Source organism: Coturnix japonica, unplaced genomic scaffold (genome assembly GCF_054131305.1).
Source record: "Coturnix japonica strain WE unplaced genomic scaffold, WE-NBRP24 Scf075, whole genome shotgun sequence".
NCBI classification, from domain to species: domain Eukaryota; kingdom Metazoa; phylum Chordata; class Aves; order Galliformes; family Phasianidae; genus Coturnix; species Coturnix japonica.
In genome coordinates, this window is record NW_028188978.1 from 532,718 (window position 1) to 552,721 (window position 20,004).

The 20,004-nt window shown below is 55.2% G+C and overlaps 1 protein-coding gene and 2 long non-coding RNA genes across 4 annotated transcripts; 2 read left to right on the forward strand and 1 right to left on the reverse strand.

Annotated features, from left to right (window-relative positions):
- The first annotated feature begins 6,085 nt into the window (after positions 1–6,085).
- LOC146751562 (uncharacterized) lies at positions 6,086–9,059 on the forward strand. The gene is made up of 2 exons (XR_014941378.1): positions 6,086–6,678; positions 7,318–9,059. It is a non-coding gene; the product is annotated as an uncharacterized LOC146751562 (long non-coding RNA).
- LOC146751563 (uncharacterized) lies at positions 7,205–13,541 on the reverse strand. Of its 2 annotated transcripts, none has more exons than XR_014941377.1 (2): positions 8,341–13,541; positions 7,205–8,194 (listed from the first exon to the last, which is right to left on the reverse strand). It is a non-coding gene; the product is annotated as an uncharacterized LOC146751563 (long non-coding RNA). The 2 variants fall into 2 exon arrangements; XR_014941376.1 differs by having other exon boundaries at positions 8,298–13,541.
- A 1,825-nt stretch (positions 13,542–15,366) lies between these two features.
- ANKRD33 (ankyrin repeat domain 33) lies at positions 15,367–19,315 on the forward strand. The gene is made up of 5 exons (XM_015886811.3): positions 15,367–15,451; positions 15,881–16,195; positions 17,086–17,215; positions 17,292–17,432; positions 18,356–19,315. Exons 2-5 carry the CDS (start codon positions 15,914–15,916, stop codon positions 19,195–19,197), a joined length of 1,395 nt encoding a protein of 464 aa, XP_015742297.2. The 5' UTR covers positions 15,367–15,451; positions 15,881–15,913; the 3' UTR covers positions 19,198–19,315.
- The last annotated feature ends 689 nt before the right edge of the window (positions 19,316–20,004 follow it).

Here is a 20,004-nt window from a genome sequence, read left to right on the forward strand (position 1 = left end):
GCATGGGAGCACTGCCTATTCCATTTGCAATCCGTGCATGGGAGCATTGCCTGCTCCATCTGCAATCCATGCATGGGAATACTGCCCACCCCTTTTGCAACCCATGCATGGGAACATTGCTCAGCCCTTTTGCAATCCTTGCATGGGAGCACTGCCTGCTCCATTTGCAACCCATGCACAGGAATACTGCTTCCCCCCTTTTGCAACCCATGCCCTGGGAATGTTGCTCATCCCATTTGCAAACCCCTTACGGGAATTATTTCTTTTCCCCGTTTGCAACCCATGCATGGGAATATCGCTGACAAAGCACAACCCCAACCCGACCAATTACTGGGATTGTTTCTTCCCCCCGGGGGGACGAGCAGAACGCTGTGCACTGAGGGATGGGGAGGCAATGGGGCACCACTATGGGCCAGGACCCTGCGGGGCAGCTGCAGGAGGGCCGACATAAAGCACTAATTGGGGCTTTGCCATTCTGCAGCGGAAACGAGCTGTGGCAGCTCGCTGCTCCTCTTTGCTCCCACCTCCCATCCTCTTCATTCCGCTCCTTTGCGTCCCCAACAAATCCTTCTTTTCTTGTTCTTTTCTCCCTTCATCCCGCTCCGGTTCAGCACAGCAGGGAAAGGTTCTGGAGCTGCTTCTTGCTGCAGCCGCTCGGTGACCCAAAAGGGTTTCTTTCCCCCACTCTTCCTATATTGGGGTCTATATGGGCACCAGTGCTTCCCATTGACTTTCCATGGGGGATAGGAGGGAGATGTCTTAAGAAGGGACCCCATCAGATCTGATCCCCCATAAGGTCAGAACCACCATCAGGTCAGATCCCACAACAGGTCAGAACCCACATAAAATCAGAACCCCCATCAGATCAAAACCTTCATCAGATCAGATCCCACATGAGATCAGATCCCAAATCAGGGCAGAACCCCCATCAAATCAGATCCCCCATCAAATCAGAACCCCCATCAGGTCAGAACCTCCATCCATCAGATCCCCCATAAGGTCAGAAGCCCCATCAGATCAGATCCCACATCAGGTCAGGTCCCACATCACATCAGAACCTCCATCAAATCAGAACATCCATCATGTTAGATCCCCCATCAAATCAGAACCTCCATCATGTTAGATCCCCCATCAGATCAGAACCTCCATCAGATCACATCCCACATGAGGTCAGATCCCATATCAGGGCAGAACCCCCATCACATCAGAACTGAGGAGCTGAGGTTTAATGGCACCCAACCATGGATGGGACCTTTGGGAGATGCAAGGTGGGAGTCAATGGTTTTTGGTACCCAACCCCACATGGATCCTTTGGGTGATGAAGAGTGGGAGCCAACATCTTTCGGTACCCAACCACAGATGGGACCATTGGGCAATGAAGAGTGGAGCCAATGCTTTTGGTACCCAACCATAGATGGAACCATTGGGCAATGAAGAGTGGATCCAATGCTTTTGGTACCCAACCATAGATGGAACCATTGGGCAATGAAGAGTGGAACCAATGCTTTTGGTACCCAACCATAGATGGGACCATTGGGCAATGAAGAGTGGAGCCAATGCTTTTGGTACCCAACCACAGATGGAACCATTGGGCAATGAAGAGTGGAACCAATGCTTTTGGTACCCAACCACAGATGGGACCACTGGGCAATGAAGAGTGGAGCCAATGCTGTAGCAACCAACCGAGTGGGTCTGGCCACCCTTTGGGTTTCACTGCCCTTTATCAAATGGGATGCCTGATTTCCAGCCCTTCTCCACCTCCCCTCATTAGCACAGAAGCTCCGGATGGGAACTGCGGGGTCAGGCGGTTTGTTTTCACTAATCACTCCCTGGGATGCCCCTAAAAAACGAGCTCCTCATCCAAAGTCTTTAATTACTGTTTGATCAGTGATAGAAACCATCAGCAGAAATGCATGCTGACACCTCCTTGCTTCGGAACACTGGGGGGTTTCTATGCTCCCACAGGGAGGGGACATTCCTGGGGTCGCGTGAGGGTTTAGTGACAAGATGGGATAATCCCAGCCCCTGCCATGTGATGGGCAGCGTTTGCTGCTGGGTGGGTGATGGTTCATAGAGTGGTGATGCTTTGGGGGGGGGGGAATGCTCTGGTTGTTGGATGCCCTCCCTCGGTTGGGTTGGGGGATTGGGAAGAGCAGCACGTTCTGCTTTGTGGGGTGTTTGGGATGGGAGGTGGTGGAATTCCTACTGGAGGTGGGATGGGGATGGGAAGCCCTGCAGCTCAGCCCACACATGTGGGTGAGGTGGGTTCCTGTTGGGGATCTGGGGTTTATGTTGGGGAGGGGGCTTTGGTCCTCTTTGGGACGGAGCATACATGGGAATGTATGAATCCCTTTGGGGATGGGATTTAGGTCCACATTAGGGGACAGGGATGATTCCCTTTGGGGATGGGGCTTATGTCTCATTTGGGGACAGTGCTTAGGTCCCCTCTGGGGATGGATCTTAGATCCCATGGGGGTCAGGGTTTAGGTTCCCCATTGGGATGTCTTATGTTCCCTTTGGGAATGGGGTTTCTGTCCCTCTAGGGAATGGGATAGGGACCCTGTAAAGCTGAAATCCCAATAGCAGAGGAGTCCGTGGGGTGGGGGCTGCTCATCCACCCCATCTTTGCAGGCAGTTGGAGAATTCAGGTTGTGCCAGTGACATGAGTTATGGGATCTGGATCCAGGCTGGGTCCCATTGCAGGCAGAGAACGATGCCAGTGCCCATAGGAAGGACAGGGTGTGAGTTTTGGTGCTCAGATGGGAAAAACACCTTTGTGCCTTGAGGGGACCTTAAGCAGAGCCACCACCGCAGCTGGTGGTACTGGTGGTATTGGTGATACTGGTGATACTGGTGGTACTGGTGGTACTGGTGGTACTGGTGGTACTGGTGTTACTGGTGGTACTGGTGGTACTGGTGATGCTGCAGCACAGACCTTGGGACCAGCAGAAGGGACAGAAGAGTCCAATGGAGGACTCAATCCCTCTGAGCTCACACCCACAATCAAGGCACCTTCTCCCCTATATAAAGAGGAAAACCTGCCCACTCCCACTGCAGGGTCCCCATGCCCCCCCTCCCTGCCCACCTCTGGGTACACAGAACCTCTTCTGCCCCAATGGGGAGGGGGGCATCACATCACAGAGGTCATTAAAAACCTTCCCAGGCCCCCAACCCACTGACGGAGGAGGACAACCATCAATCTCCCAATGATTTTAGAGCTCCGTGCAGGAGCTGGGGGCTGATTTACGCCCTACAAGGCACCGAGCTATTTTCATTTGTCTGATTTATTAACGTTCCATCAAATTACAGAGAGGTGCTGATTTACGACCCACCCGGCTGCCGCATCCTCACCCACGGCTGCTCCCTGCAATGGGGGGCTGAGCACAGGAGGGTTCTTAACGAGGTTCATTTCCCTAACGAGCAATTCTCGCCCTGCTTTGGGGACACACAGCCTGGGGAGGAGGGGGTTTATCTGCTTAGCAATAGCGGGCAGTGATTCTATTTGGAGGGTTGTGGATGGGGGATGGGAGAGGTCCCCAAATTGTCACCTTGATTTATGGGATCTGCCCCTGAGCGACGCCTCTGGGCTCTGTGCCCCCTTCCACCCCCCATTGCAGGCACAGAAGGACTTTCACAGCTCCATTGCCCACATCTGGATGTGCTTAAAGGCAGCGCTGCCCCCAGCTCCGCGCTGCGGGGACGCGGTCATCGGCAGCTCAAGGAGTGTTGGAAATGGGGGTTGGATTCGGGGTGGCATCGTGTGGAGTTGGGAACTGAGCTCGGTGCTGCTTCCTATTCATTGCACTGTGTTATTTTGGGGCAGAAAAAGGGATGATGAGAGGGGATGGAAGGAGCAATGGGGATTGCGCGGTGCAATTGGCTGGGCTGCAAATCAGAGCTCAGCCTTGCAAAGATCTCACCTCGATGTGGGAGCAAAGCAGCAAGCAATGAGCAAACCTGACTTCTTTTTATTCCTGCTGCAATTCTTGCTGTGATCCCAAGTCTCCTTCCTAACCCTGTTGGTCATTTTGGCCTCCATCTGCAGCAGTAAAAGGGGAGAGCTTCTCCTGATGGGTTTGTTTCTGTATAACCCAACCCTGACCCGTTTGCAACCCCTTTGCAGGACATGGGGTTTAAGAAGGGAATGGCACAGATTCCTCCTGCCCCACTTCTCCCAGGGGGCAGAAATACCTCTGTGCAAAGAGGGGCTTTGGGGTATTGTGTCCCCCCATAGGGGGAGAAGCAGACCCACATATGTGTATATGGGGCGGCCAATGGCTTCAGTGCATCCCAGCTCGTTTCTGTTTGGGGTTTGATGCTTTGATTTATTGCCCTCTGGGACCAGAAGGGAAAGGGAGAGGAGCACCCAATGTGGGCATGGATGAACAGCCCCCCCCACCCTGGAAAATACCCCCCTGCAAAGCAATGGGTGGGGAGCAGCTCTCATCTTCCAGCTCCGTAACCCAAAAAAAACCTGCAATTAAAGCAACCAAGAAATGGCCATTAAATCTACCCAAAATTACAACCAAAGCTCCTTTGCCCCTTGCATTGAACCCAGGCCGTTCCTAAGCACGAAGAGCCCCCTGCACCAAGCCAAGCCCCAATGGGAGCACAATGGAGTCTTGTTTCTGGTAACCCGAGCTGCCTCCTTCCCTGCTCTTTAATTTTAGCCTCCAACGCGCTCGCATTCCTCAGCACTACAATGGCAGATATTTATACTCTGGAATGCGGAGCCCAGCGCTAATTTAGCAGGGCTGGGTAACCACGAGCCGCGGCTCCGCCGAGATAAAATTGGAGCAGGAGGAGTTTTATGGGGCTGCATTTCCAGTGCGTGCTGAGCCAATGCTTGCTGCAATGCATCGAGCAGATGCACGTGGGAGCTGCGTGGCTGTGGGGTCATGGGGGGGTCCTGATGCTACATGGGGGCTCATGGAGGTGCAAAGCTCTCCGTGCATTGAAGCTGTGCATGCAGGGGTTGCTTCAGCTGCTGTGCAGATTTTGCTCCTGTTGTGACACCAAAGTGTCACTTTGACAGCTGCAATCGCCTTCCTAAGGTGGGTTATTTGCTGGGGAGGGGTCCATTGGTTGTATGTGGATGTCTCAAAGTGGTCACTTGGCTCTGGCTCAGTGGACACTCTGATGCCACAACGTTCCTCTTAACACACAGAAACGGGGAAAAAACCCATCCAGAGCACATTGCGTGGTGCTGGAGCAACAATGGGACCCTCCCAGCATCACTTCACCCCATCCAAAAGAGGACCGAGCATCCTTTGGGTGCTCCCATCCCATGTCCCCTAACAGGTCTGTCCCTAAGGAAGGGGCTGCGGATGGGACCGCCCCAATGAGCTCCATTTCGGGGCCACTCGTGCATGAACGAAGCCACGCTGACGCCAGCCAAGTGGTCCCAGCATCAGGGCAGGGGGATGGCAGCTAATTGAGAGAGGAGCAGTATTAGCAGATAAGGGAAGAGGTCAGCGCCGCCAAGCTAAATCCTTGACCTGTTATTTAAGAGGTCGGGCAGAGTTCAATAGACGAGTCCAGGTCAATTCACTCAATTAAAATATTAAAAGTTCGAGGCAGGAGTGTGGAGATGGAGGGCGTCCCACGCTGCTCCTCGTGGGGATGGAAGGGTCTATGTCTCACCATAGGGGTGCATGTTGTGTCCCACCATGGGGCTGCTCAACACGTCCCACTATAGGGCTGCACAACACGTCCCATCATGAGGCTGCCCAATGTGTCCCACTATGGGGCTGCCCAATGTATCCCACTATGGGGCTGCCCAACACATCCCACCATGGGGCTGCTCAACACATCCCATCATGGGGCTGCCCAATGTGTCCCACCATGGGGCTGTCCAATATGTCCCACCATGGGGCTTCCCAACATATTCCACCATGGGGCTGCCCAACATGTCCCACTATGGGGCTTCCCAACACATCCCACCATGGGGCTGCCCGACGTGTCTCTCTATGGGGCTGCCCAACATATCCCACTATGGGGCTGCCCAATGCATCCTACTATGGGTCTTTGCTTTTCAGCTGTGGTAGGACAGCCTGTTGTCCATCATCCCAACAAAGCCATCAGCCCCATCACCAAACCCAATGCCTGAATGTTGGCCAACTGGATGAGACCTTGTCGGCACCGACGTCACCTGTGGTTTGTTGCACCATGGAGGAGCCAAGGCTTTGTCCAAGGGAAGGATTGATCCCCCATGCTGTGTGCCGAGGCAGCACGCGCTACGAGAATAAATAAAAGCTTTCAGCAAAATTAGCAACTGAGGGAATAGATAAACACTAAGCAGATATTGACTTCTGTTGAGGTGAACGTCGAGATTTATTGAGCTGGGGAGGTAAATATTGACCGAGGCAAAGCTAAGGTCAATAATTAACTCAAGGGATGATAAATCAAAGCGCAATGAAACATGAACTCTGCGCGTGCATCGTTACGGACCTTCTGAACGTCTCCATTGAGGAAGATCTTGACTTTCTGCAGGACTTTGGGTGGAGAGCAGGACTTCAATCCTGCTGCTGAACCCCGGGAGTCAGGAAATAACTGAGTTTGGGTGAAGCACCAAATCTGGAGACTCTGAGACTCTTTGGATGTAACGCGGATTTGGAGCGGAGCCGGTGGTGGTGGAATGGAGGGCAAAGCATCAATAGTGTGAATGACTACAGGGGTGTAAGTGCGTGTTTGGTGCTTTTTGTTCATCAGTGTCATAATGGAAGGGAAAGGGGAAGGGGAAGGGGAAGAGGAAGGGGAAGGGGAAGGGGAAGGGGAAGGGGAAGGGGAAGAGGAAGGGGAAGGGGAAGGGGAAGGGGAAGGGGAAGGGGAAGGGGAAGGGGAAGGGGAAGGGGAAGGGGAAGGGGAAGGGGAAGGGGAAGGGGAAGGGAAGGGAAGGGAAGGGAAGGGAAGGGAAGGGAAGGGAAGGGAAGGGAAGGGAAGGGAAGGGAAGGGAAGGGAAGGGAAGGGAAGGGAAGGGAAGGGAAGGGAAGGGAAGGGAAGGGAAGGGAAGGGAAGGGAAGGGAAGGGAAGGGAAGGGAAGGGAAGGGAAGGGAAGGGAAGGGAAGGGAAGGGAAGGGAAAGGGGAAGGAAATGAGAAGGGGAAGAGGACTGGGAAGTTGAAGGGGAAGGGAAAGGGAAAGAGAAAGGGAAAGGGAAGAAGAAGGGAGTGAGCAAAGCATCAGATGGAAGGACGGACGCTTGCAGCCACGCTGCTGTCACTACACCAAAGGGAAGCACTGCAGGTGCTGGGCTGGCACTTGACACAAAGCAGAGCCCTGGTGCTCTTGTCAAGAGCTTTTCTCGCCCTGGTTACAGCACCCTGCACCCTGGCTGACCTCCGTACAAGAATTAAATAGGTTGAGATAGAAGAAAGCTCTGCAGTGTGCGAGCAAACCTTTCACCAGCAGAGGAGAAACCGTCCGTGCTGTGTTCCTTCCGCAAGTTTTGCACTGGGAATTGCTCACTCAGCCCATCCCCTCTGCAGGGAAAGCTCGGTGTATCCCCAGGGAGCTCGGGGATGGCTTGGGGTCTGGCAGTAATTACACAGGGAAAGCAGAACCCTGCTGGGCTGCTTCAAGCAGCGACGTGTCACGGCTGGGAGCGAAGGCGTTTTGCATTCCAACTTCAGATGTCGTCAGCAATAACACCAGGGGAGAAAGGCACAACGGCAGCGCTTGTGTGGCCCGTTCTGCTGTTACATCAGTGGGAAAAGAGCAAACACTGATAGAAGAGCCATGTGCTGAGTTGGAACTGAATGGACTTTAAGGACCCTTCCAACCCAACCATCCTGTGATTCTCCAGCCCAACCCATCCCGTGGCTCTGTGATCTGTAAGGACCTTTCCAACCCAACTATCCCATGGTTCTATGATCTTAAAGGACCCTTCCATCATCCGTAAGGACACTACCAACCCAATCCATTCTGTAGTTCTATGATCTTAAAGGACCTTTCCATCATCTGTAAGGACGCTACCAACCCAATCCATTCTGTAGTTATCTGACCTTTAAGGACCTTTCCAACCCAACCATCCCATAGTTCTATGATCTTAAAGGACCCTTCCATCATCTGTAAGGACCCTACCAACCCAATCCATTCTGTAGTTCTATGATCTTAAAGGACCTTTCCATGATCTGTAAGGACGCTACTAACCCAATCCATTCTGTAGTTATCTGACCTTTAAGGACCCTTCCAACCTAACCATCCCATGGTTCTATGATCTTAAAGGACCCTTCCATCACCTGTAAGGACCCTACCAATCCATTCTGTACTTATCTGACCTTTAAGGACCTTTCCAACCCAACCATCCCATAGTTCTATGATCTTAAAGGACCCTTCCAACCCAACCATCCAGTGATTCTCCAGCCCAACTCATTCCATGGCTCTGTGATCTGTAAGGACCCTTCCAACCCAATCCATTCTGTAGTTCTCTGACCTTTAAGGACCTTTCCAACCCCAACCATCCCATGGTTCCATGACCTTTAAGGACCTTTCCAACTCCAACCATCCCATGGTTCCATGATCTTTAAGGACCTTTCCAACCCCAACCATCCCATGGTTCCATGATCTTTAAGGACCTTTCCAACCCCAACCATCCTATGGTTCCATGATCTTTAAGGACCTTTCCAATCCAACCATCCCATGGTTCCATGATCTTTAAGGACCTTTCCAACCCCAACCATTCCATGGTTCCATGATCTTTAAGGACCTTTCCAACCCCAACCATCCCATGGTTCCCTGATCCTTAAAGTCCCTCCAAAAACATCCCAGCTGATGGTTCTATGATCTTCACGGTCCCACCACAGGCTGTTAAGAATGGGCAAAAAGCAGAAATTTCACCCAAAAAGAAGACATCCCTGCAGGCCGTCTTTGTGTATCACATCCATAAATCAGCTCTCCCTGTGGGCCGTCCCATTCGGGTTGGGTCATAAATAGGGTCGTGGGTCCTTTCAGGTTGATAAAGGCGGAGGGGGTGGAGCAGTGGGGGGGGTGGGCGTTGCGACCACATAACACTTTCATGGCGCTGTCAAAATAAAGAATACCAGCTCTGCTGACTCCTCCTGCGGCGTATATCAGCTTCAGTCAAAGGGGGAATGGGGGGTGGGGGGGAGAATCACAGCCCCCTACCCCAGACCCCAAAGTCTGCTCTCCAATGGGCACAGAGAGAGCCAAGGGACACTGCACAGAGCACTGCAGCACCATATAGCATTGCACTGCGTTTAGGATGCATGCAGAGAGGTGACAGAGTGAGGAGGGGTCACCATGGGGAGGGGACATCGTAGGGGGGGATCCCAGGGGTAGGGTACACAATGGGGAGGGGATACACATAGAGAGGTGAACCCCTATGGGGAGGGGACACCATGAGGAGGGGATCCCATGGGTAAGGGGCTTCATGGGGAGGGGATACACATAGAGAGGTGACCCCCCATGGGGAAGGGACCCAATGGGGAGGGGGCACCATAGAGAGGGGACCCCATGGGGAGGTGACACTATGGGGAAGGGAACAGAACAAGGGTTACCCTGAGCATCCCCCCTATATCCAATGGATGACCCCCCTCCCCAGCTCTGCCTTTAACAGCTCCAGCGATAAAACCTGAGTTTATTGGAAACACATGGAGCATTTACGGGGGACATCAAAGCGGGGTGGGGGTTTGCATGGCAACGGGGCAGATTAAGCCAAAGGCATCTGCTTTTCCCCAGCTCTCCGGAGGCGCAATAAATCGGCGGCCCCTGCGTCCCCTCCTTTGGGGGAAAGCAAAGGTTGGTCAAACACCATCGGACCACATGCCCGGCCATGTAAAACATGACAGGAATGGGAGAGTCGGGTTACACCGCCCCGAAGTGCAACGCGGCTCCTCCATCCCATATCCAACCCCAAAGGGAAGGGGTTGGATATGGGAAACCCCATAGAGTATGGTAAGCAGGGAGCACTGGGATCTTCCATCCCATATCTGACCCCAGTGCAAAGGTGTTGGGATCCCCCATCCCCAATCCAACCCCAAAGCAAAGGGGTAACCCCATAACAGGGGGAGCAGGGAGCAATGGGATCCTCCATCCCATATCTGACCCTAATGCAAAGGGGAAATCCCATAGTAGGGTGAGCAGGGAGCACTGGGATCCTCCATCCCCAGTCCAACCCCAAAGCAAAGGGGTAACCCCATAGTAGGGTGAGCAGGGAGCAATGGGATCCTCCATCCCCAATCCAACCCCAAAGCAAAGGGGAAAGCCCATAATAGGGGGAGCAGGGAACAATGGGATCCTCCATCCCATATCTAATACTAATGCAAAGGGGTTGGGATCCTCCATCCCCAGTACAACCCCAAAGCAAAGGGGAAACCCCATAGTAGGGTGAGCAGGAAGTACAGGGATACTCCATCCCATATCTGACCCTAATGCAAAGGGGAAACCCCATAACAGGGGGAGCAGGGAGCAATGGGATCCTCAATCCCATATCTGACCCCAGTGCAAAGGGGTTGGGATCCCCCATCCCCAATCCAACCCCAAAGCAAAGGGGAAACCCCATAGTAGGGTGAGCAGGGGATCCTCCATCTCATATCTGACCCCATTGCAAAGGGGTTGGGATCCCCCATCCCCAATCCAACCCCAAAGCAAAGGGGTAACCCCATAATAGGGTAAGCAGGGAGCAATGGGATCCTCCGTCCCATATCTGACCCTAATGCAAAGGGGAAATCCCATTGTAGGGTGAGCAGGGAGCACTGGGATCTTCCATCCCCAGTCCAACCCCAAAGCAAAGGGGAAACCCCATAATAGGGTAAGCAGGAAGCAATGGGATCCTCCATCCCATATCTGATACTAATGCAAAGGTGTTGGGATCCCCCATCCCCAATACAACCCCAAAGCAAAGGGGAAACCCCATAGTAGGGTGAGCAGGAAGTACAGGGATCCTCCATCCCATATCTGACCCTAATGCAATCGGGAAACCCCATAATAGGGTAAGCAGGGAGCATTGGGATCCTCCATTCCATATCTGACCCCAGTGCAAAGGGGTTGGGATCCCCCATCCCCAATCCAACCCCAAAGCAAAGGGGAAACCCCATAGTAAGGTGAGCAGGGGATCCTCCATCCCATATCTGACCCTAATGCAAAGGTGTTGGGATCCCCCATCCCCAATCCAACCCCAAAGCAAAGGGGAAATCCCATAGTAGGGTGAGCAGGAAGTACAGGGATCCTCCATCCCATATCTGACCCTAATGCAAAGGGGAAACCCCATAATAGGGTAAGCAGGGAGCATTGGGATCCTCCATCCCATATCTGACCCTAATGCAAAGGGGTTGGGATCATCCATCCCCAATACAACCCCAAAACAAAGGGGAAATCCCATAGTAGGGTGAGCACGGGATCCTCCATCCCATATCTGACCCCAGTGCAAAGGGGTTGGGATCCCCCATCCCCAGTCCAACCCCAAAGCAAAGGGGAAATCCCATAGTAGGGTGAGCAGGAAGTACAGGGATCCTCCATCCCATATCTGATACTAATGCAAAGGGGTTGGGATCCTCCATCCCCAATACAACCCCAAAGCAAAGGGGAAATCCCATAGTAGGGTGAGCAGGAAGTACAGGGATCCTCCATCCCATATCTGACCCTAATGCAAAGGGGAAACCCCATAATAGGGTAAGCAGGGAGCATTGGGATCCTCCATCCCATATCTGACCCCAGTGCAAAGGGGTTGGGATCCCCCATCCCCAATCCAACCCCAAAACAAAGGGGAAATCCCATAGTAGGGTGAGCACGGGATCCTCCATCCCATATCTGACCCCAGTGCAAAGGGGTTGGGATCCCCCATCCCCAATCCAACCCCAAAGCAAAGGGGAAACCCCATAGTAGGGTGAGCAGGGGATCCTCCATCACTCCTCATGGGGGGAGCAGAAGGGGTCCCCAATGGGTTAACGAAGGAAAGAGTTAACGAAGCTCTGGGTATGGGATGCTGGCAGGAGGCGGAGGGGAGGGTGACAAATGGGGTCGGGGTGGGGGGGGACACACACGACAGTCCTCCAGCAGTGGGCACAGCTGCTCTGCTGCTCCCATCCATCATCTATGGGGTGGGGGTGTCACCACTCAGTGCTGCCATGGATCCATCCTCTGCTCAGGGTGACGTCCTGGTTTGGGGACATCCCGGTTTGGGGACATCCCGGACCCTCTTTCTCTTTGCTGGGTCCCATTGCTGTTGGGATGGGAGCATCCCGAGCTGGAAATGGGGGTTAGGAATAAAGCAGTAAGGATGGGGTGGGATTAAGGCTGGGAATAAGGGATATAGGGTGGGAATAGGGTATGTGGGGTGGGAATAGGGGACGTGGGGTGGGAATAAGGGTATATAGGGTGGGAATAGGGGACGTGGGGTGGGAATAGGGGATATAGGGTGGGAATAGGGGATATAGGGTAGGAATAGGGGATGTGGGGTGGGAATAGGGGATATAGGGTAGGAATAGGGGATGTGGGGTGGGAATAGGGGATATAGGGTGGGAATAGGGGATATAGGGTGGGAATAAGGGGATATAGGGTGGGAATAGGGAATGTGGGGTGGGAATATGGGGTATGGGGTGGGAATAAGGGGTGTGGGGTGGGAATAGGGGATATAGGGTGGGAATAGGGGATATAGGGTAGGAATAGGGGATGTGGGGTGGGAATAGGGGGCATGGAGTGGGAATAGGGGATATAGGGTGGGAATAAGGGGATATAGGGTAGGAATAGGGGATGTAGGGTGGGAATATGGGGTATGGGGTGGGAATAAGGGGTGTGAGGTGGGAATAGGGGATATAGGGTGGGAATAGGGGCATGGGGTGGGAATAAGGGGATATAGGGTAGGAATAGGGGATGTAGGGTGGGAATATGGGGTATGGGGTGGGAATAAGGGGTGTGGGGTGGGAATAGGGGATATAGGGTGGGAATAGGGGCATGGGGTGGGAATAGGGGATGTGGGGTGGGAATAAGGGGTGTGGGCTGGTATTGGGGAAGATGGGTTGGGATTGGGGAATATAGGATGGGAACAGGGAACGTGGGCTGGGATTGTGGGTTCGAATTAGGGGATTTGAGCTGGGAATAGGGCTCATGGGCTGGGATTAGGGGACGTGGATTGGGAGTAGGGAACGTGGGCTGGGAATGAGGTCTATGAACTGGGAGTAATGGGATATCAATGGGAGTAATGGGATATCAAGGCTGGGAATGGGGTGGGGGGACACCAGTGCTGCCTCCCCCCGCCCCCCAGTGCCCAGCTGGACCCCAAAGCACTGAACCCCACAGCCCCTATGGGGCACCACACATCTCCTATGGGGCACCCCACATCCCCTATGGGGCACCACACAGCCCCTATGGGGCACCACACACAGCGCTGGCAGCGAAGGGGTGCTCAGGCCCCCCCCCACCATCCATCCATCTTCTTTACAGCCCCGATCCGGAGCCGGCACCATCTGCGGCCCCAAAATGCAATTACTACCAATGGGGGGGGGGGGGGGGGCGGAGATAGAGGGGGGGGTTGGAAGGAGAGACCCTCATCCATGCTCCCATATGGGCGATGCTTTACCCCCCCCCCCCATTGCAAATAGGGGAAGGGGGGAGGGGGGGGGGATTGAAATTGATCCGTGCTGCTGTAATTGAATTAGAAGCGCCGCTACGTTCGGGGCTGGGGGGAGTTGGATCACATGGGGGGGGGAATGTTATCACATGGGGGGGGATGTTATAACATGGGGGGGGTTGTTATCACATGGGGGGGTGATATCACATGGGGGGGTTGGTATCATATGGGGGGGGTTGTTATAACATGGGGGGGACGTTATCACATGGGGGGGATGTTATCACATGGGGGGGGGTTGTTATAACATGGGGGGGTTGTAATCACATGGGGGGGATGTTATCACATGGGGGGGGTTGTTATCACATGGGGGGGGTTGTTATCACATGGGGGGATGTTATCACATGGGGGGGTTGTTATCACATGGGGGGGATGCCATCACATGGGGGGGGTTGTTATCACATGGGGGGGGGTTGTTATCACATGGGGGGGGTTGTTATCACATGGGGGGGGTTGTTATCACATGGGGGGGTGTTATCACATGGGGGGGGGGATGTTATCAAGTGGGGGGGTTGCTATCACATGGGGGGGGGATGTTATCACATGTAGGGGATGTTCCTACATGCTTGGGGGGGTTATCACACCTTGGATGTGTTATCAGCCTGGGGGGGGGCTGTTATCACACCTGGGTCCATCCCATCGCAGTGATAACATCAGCCCCCCCCCCCCCCAATATCCCCCTCCTCCCGTCCCGTTCTCTCCAGCGCCCCCTGGTGGCAGAGGGTGGAACTGCAGGCGTCCATGAGCGCCCCCGCGGCCGGATTTGGGGGGGGGGGGCCCGTCCTCACACGGCCGGCTCAGCCATCCCCGCTGACCCCATAAGCCTCAATAGGATCCAGCACCTCCCGGGGGGGGGGAACAGCAGGGTTGGGGGGTTCTGGGTCCTGGAAGGGATAATGGGGGCAATGAGGGGACGTTGAACTTGGGGGTCTGGGTCCTGGAAGGGATATGGGGACGTTTTGAGGAGCATGGGACCCAGTAGGGGATTATTTGGGGTCTGGGTCCTGGAAGGGTCACAGGGGCTCTATAGGGACATGGAATTCAGGGAGGTTGGGGGGGTTCCATGTCCTGGAAGGGATAATGGGGACACTTCGGGGATGCTGTATTTAGGGGAGGTTTGGGGGTCTGGGTCCTGGAAGGGATATGGGGACGTTACAGGAGCACGGAAGCCAGTAGGGGATTATTTGGGGTCCGGGTCCTGGAAGAGCCATAAAGGACCCAGAACTCAGGGGGGTTGGGGGGGTTCCAGGTCCTTGCATCTCCTTCAACCCCTTGCATCTCTTGCAGCCCCACAGATCGGAGCTTTGCAGCTGCAGAGGGCGGTGGGCTGCACGAACGGCTCCGACGGGCTTACAGGAGCTTAATTAGCACACCTGCATTAGCTTAATTAGCACAACTTCATCATTAGCTCCAGCATCACAAGGCAGGAATGCATCGCCTGCACAGGTGGAACCCAGCAGCGAATCCACGTGGAGGGATGTTATAAGGGAGAGGGGGGGGTAATGGAGCAACACTGTGATGTGACCCTCCCCCCCCTTGTTATCCCCCCCCCCCCCCCAGGCCCGGATCGTGCAGCTCAGCCCGTTAAATCCTGCCCTGATCCGTCTCAAAACGGACGGAGCCATTTTTGGCAACAGGTGGAATTAAAGGATCCAGAGCAGCTGAGCTGAGCTGCAATCAGAGCCTGGGGGTGAAAAGGATTCAGCACATCCAGGACACCCCACCTTTAAGGGGGAGGGGGGGGTTGGGGGTCGTGGGGAGGGTCCCGCTGCCCCCAAAGTCACACGGGGGGGTTTGACCCCAGTGGGAGCAGGAAAATGGTCTGTAACCCACGAGGAAGCGGAGCTGACGGTGGGAGCGACTCCAGGTGAGGCTGTGAGCCCCATTGGGGGCTATGGGGAGGGGTGGGGGGGTTAAAGGGAACTATAGCTGCCCTACAGCTGCCGTGGGTACAGCGCTGCCCTATAGCTGCCCCATAGCTGCCATGGGTGCAGCTCTGCCCTATAGCTGCCCTACAGCTGCCGTGGGTACAGTGCTGCCCTATAGCTGCCCTACAGCTGCCATGAGTGCAGCTTTGCCCTGTAGCTGCCCTATAGCTGCTGTGGGCGCAGCTCTGTTTGCTGCCCTATAGCTGCCCCCCAGAAGGGTCTTTGCAGCCGATCACTGCAGCCCCACACAGGGCTGCTATGGGGTTGAGTTTTTGCCCCACTCTCTGCCCATCTCATGCCCCCGATCCCCACAGTGGGGTCAGTTTATAACCCTTCTCCCCCCATCCCCACACTCTGTGCCCATACAGACTGCACTGAGCCCCGGATCCCCCCTGGCCCCGATGACCGATGAGCACAGCAGAGCAGAGAGCTCTTCATCCTCCGACCCCGAGCTGTACTATGAGGAAGAGGAGGATGAAGATGGGTCCGAACCCTCCGACAGCAGCAGCATCTGCTCCGACGACTCCATCTACCCCCCCTCAGAGCCCCCATGTGGGGTTGGGGGGTCGGGGGAGCTGAGTCTCTATCAGTGCTGCCTGCGCAACGATGCCCAGCTGCTGCGGGAACGGCTGCGCTGTGGGGTGGGAAGGGGGGAGGCCACAGAGCTGGATATCAATGGCAGGGTGAGTAGGGGGTCCAAGGGGGGCCTGGAGGATGCTGGAGCAGGAGGGGGGATCTCAGAGCTCAGGGGGGTCTCTGGGGTCTGCATGGGTCTATAGGGTGGAGCTTGGGGGGCAGAAGGGATGGCAGAGCAATGGGGGGTTGGGGTCTCCTCGCATGGCATGGGTCTATGGGGGAGAATTGAGGGGGGTAGGATGGTAGAGCTATGGGGGGTTGGGGTCTCTTGGGATGGCATGGGTCTATAGGGGAGAACTGAGGGGGGTAGGATGGTAGAGCTATGGGGGGTTGGGGTCTCTTGGGATGGCATGGGTCTATAGGGTGGAACTTGGGGGGAAGGAGGGAGGTAGAGCAATGGGGGGTTGGGGTCTCCTGGGATGGGTCTGTGGGAGAGAATTGGGGGGGTAGGAGGGAAGGGATGGTAGAACAATGGGGGGTTGGCTCATGGGGCAGAATGGGGCAAGAGGGATGAGGTGGCAAAGCTATTTGGGGTTGGGGTCTCCAGGGTTTGCCTGTGTCCGTGGGGCAGAACATGGGGGCAGGAGGGAAGACATGGCAGAGCCATCGGGGTCCCCAGGGGTTGTATAAAGCCATGGGGCAGAACTTGGGGGGATAGGAGGGAGGAGATGGCAGAGCCATGGGGGTCTCCTGGTCACCATGCAATAGGGTTACATGGATCAGTGGGGCAGAAATTCCCCTTCCTGCCCTACTCTGTCAATGGGGAATGGGCAGATCCCAAAGGATGCAGGAGTGGGCAGGATGGGATGGCAGAGTCATGGGGGATCCCCCTGGCACCATTCAGTGGGGCTGGATGGATCCATGGGGGCAGAAACTCCCCCTCTTTGGGTTCAGGGTGTGGGTTGGGGGTCCTGAACACGGTGCTGCCCCCAAACAGAACGGGCTGATGGTCGCCTGCTGTCAGGGCTTCGTGGACATCGTGCCCCTCCTGCAGCACTGCCCCTACATGGACGTCAACCAGCAGGACAACGAGGGCAACACGGCGCTGATGATGGCGGCACAGGCAGGTGGGCACCACAAACCCCCCTCTACCCCCAAGGATCCTTCATTAACCACAAAAAAGGCTTTTTCTCTGCTTCTAAGGGCACATCACCATCGTTAATTACCTCCTTAATTACTTCCCGGCGTTGGATGTGGAGCGGCGCGATGCCCGCGGGCTGACGGCGCTGATGAAGGCAGCGGTGCAGGGACGACACGACTGCGTCACCGCGCTGCTGATGGCAGGTGAGGGGCATGGGGGGCAACACAGGGGGTGGGTGCCCCATCCTTGGGGTGCTCAGGGCTGTGGATGGGGCCCCTGGGATGGATGATGTGGTGAGGGGCTGAAAGGACCTTTCCAACCCGTTTTGCGGTGCTGTTTCCAATCCAAGGTGTTCTATGATTCCATGGTTCTTTCATCTCTAAGGGCCTTTCCAACCCAAACACAGCCATCCCATGGTTCTGTGGCCTTTAAGGACCTTTCCAACTCGATTATCCCATGGTTCTGTGGTCTTTAAAGACCTTTTCAACCATCCCATGTTTCTGGGATCTTTTAGGACCTTTCCAACCCAACAATCCCATGGTTCTATCATCTTTAGGTCCCTTCCAACCCAACCCATTCTATGATTCAACAGCTCTGACATCTTTAAGGACTCTTCGCCCCACCAAACACAACCATCCCATGGTTCCATGATCATTAAGGTCCCTTCCAACCCAACCATCCCATGGTTCTGGGATCTTTTAGGACCTTTCTAACCCAGCCATCCCATGGTTCTGTGGCCTTTAAGGACCTTTCCAACATAACTATCGCATGGTTCCATGATCTTTGAGGACCTTTCCAACCCAACCATCCCATGGTTCCATGATCTTTAAGGACCTTTTCAACCATCCTATGTTTCTGGGATCTTTTAGGACCTTTCCAACCCAACCATCCCATGGTTCTGGGATCTTTTAGGACCTTTCCAACCCAACTATCCCATTGTTCTGGGATCTTTTAGGACCTTTCCAACCCAACCATCCCATGGTTCTGGGATCTTTAAGGTCCCTTCCAACCCAACCATCCCATGAGCTCCATGGTGGTTTGAGGGATGGGTGGGATCCTCGTGCTGTTGCTGCACTGATGCTTTGGTGACACCACGGTGACGTTTCTCACATCCTCCTCCCCCCAGGAGCCGACCTGCACGCTGTGGACCCCGTCAAAGGGAAGACAGCCAGAGATTGGGCCGCCTTCACCGGCCGCTTCGAGACCACCGTCCGCATCCGGACCCTCCTCCGGCGCCCACGAGCCGAGCAGTTTGGCACCCATTACCTCCCCGAGTGGCCGGCGTTGGCCGGGTTGGTGGCCAAAGCCCTGAGCCCCAAATCCTTCAGCCAACGGCTGTCGGAGAAGATCCGCTCCATCTTCACCTTCCGCATCCCCCGCGACCCGGAGGAGGACGGCGTGTTGGACCACATGGTGAGGATGACCACCTCCTTAGCCAGCCCCTTTGTGAGCACTGCCTGCAGAACCATCTGCCCCGATAGCCCACCCGAAGTGGGCAAGAGGAGGCTATCGGTGGCGGAGATCCTACAAGGGCCGGGCACTGGGACAGCATCATGCAATGGCCAACTGGTGGGGCATGGCCAACTGGAAAGGCAAGGCCAACTGGAAGGACATGGCCAACTGGAAGGTCATGGCCAACTGGAAGGGTATGGCCAACATGTTGGCAATGGCCAAGTTGCGTTGGACCAAGCGATACCGGAGATGACACCACACCGTCACCATCTCCTGGGCTTCCTCCCCCGGCTGCTCCGTGCCAACTGCATCTTCCCCGGGGAGCGAGTGCCCAGGATCAAGCTGAGCAAAGCCAGCTCTCCTCCAGCAGGTGGGAGGGAGAGGAGACCCCGTGTCCGAGACAAGGGGCTGCTACAGCCACCCAAATGGAGGTACAAGGAGCTGAAGGAGGAGAAGCGAGCGGCTGAGGAGGCAGAAGGGGAAAAGAAGAGGAAAAAGGGGAAAAAGGGGCATTGAATTGGGTGGGGGTCCCTATGTTGACCTCTTGTCTGATGGGGGTTTTGGGGTTGCCCCCCACCCTTGTGCTGTTGGTTTGGTGCTGTCGGCCCCATGGTGATGGGTGGGATCCTGATGGAGGGGTGGGATCATGATGGAGGGGGTGGGATCTGGGTTGGGATTTTGGGGGGGGTTTGGGGTGGGGGTTTTTGCCTCTTTGGTTTGATGGAGATCCCGATCCCATGGAACATGACTGTTATTAAAGCAGAAGGGGTTGCCATGTTAACAGCATTGACCTAATGAATAAACCCCGGGGCTGTAGCCAGCATCTCCCATATGGGGCAACCCAATAGGTACAGGGACCCCAAGACCCCTCCCCTTCACCTATGGACACCCCAACCCCCCCACCCCATAGTGACCCATGGGGGGGGATTTTCTGCCCCCCCCCAGGGTGTTGTGGGTTTGGTGGCGGCTTCGTGCCGCCGTCAAACAACGAAACTTCCTCTGTTGGGAGATGTGAGCGATAGCGGAGGGACCTCAAAGAGCTGCGGCGGGGCTGAGTCACCGGGGGGGGGCTATGGGAGGGATTATGCTGTGGGTTGGGGTTGTGCTGTGGTTAATTGGGGCCGTGCTGTGGTTAATTGGGGCTCATGGTGTGGTTTGGGTTCGTGGTTTAATGGGGTTCAGGCCCTTTGCTTAGAGGTGAGGGTGCGGTAGGGTCTGGAAGGAATGAAGTGGGGCTGTGATGTGGGGTGGGGGGGGGAATGGGGGGGGATGTGACCCCATTTGTAGTGACCAAAACTGCAACCATGGGGGCAGAGAAAGGGG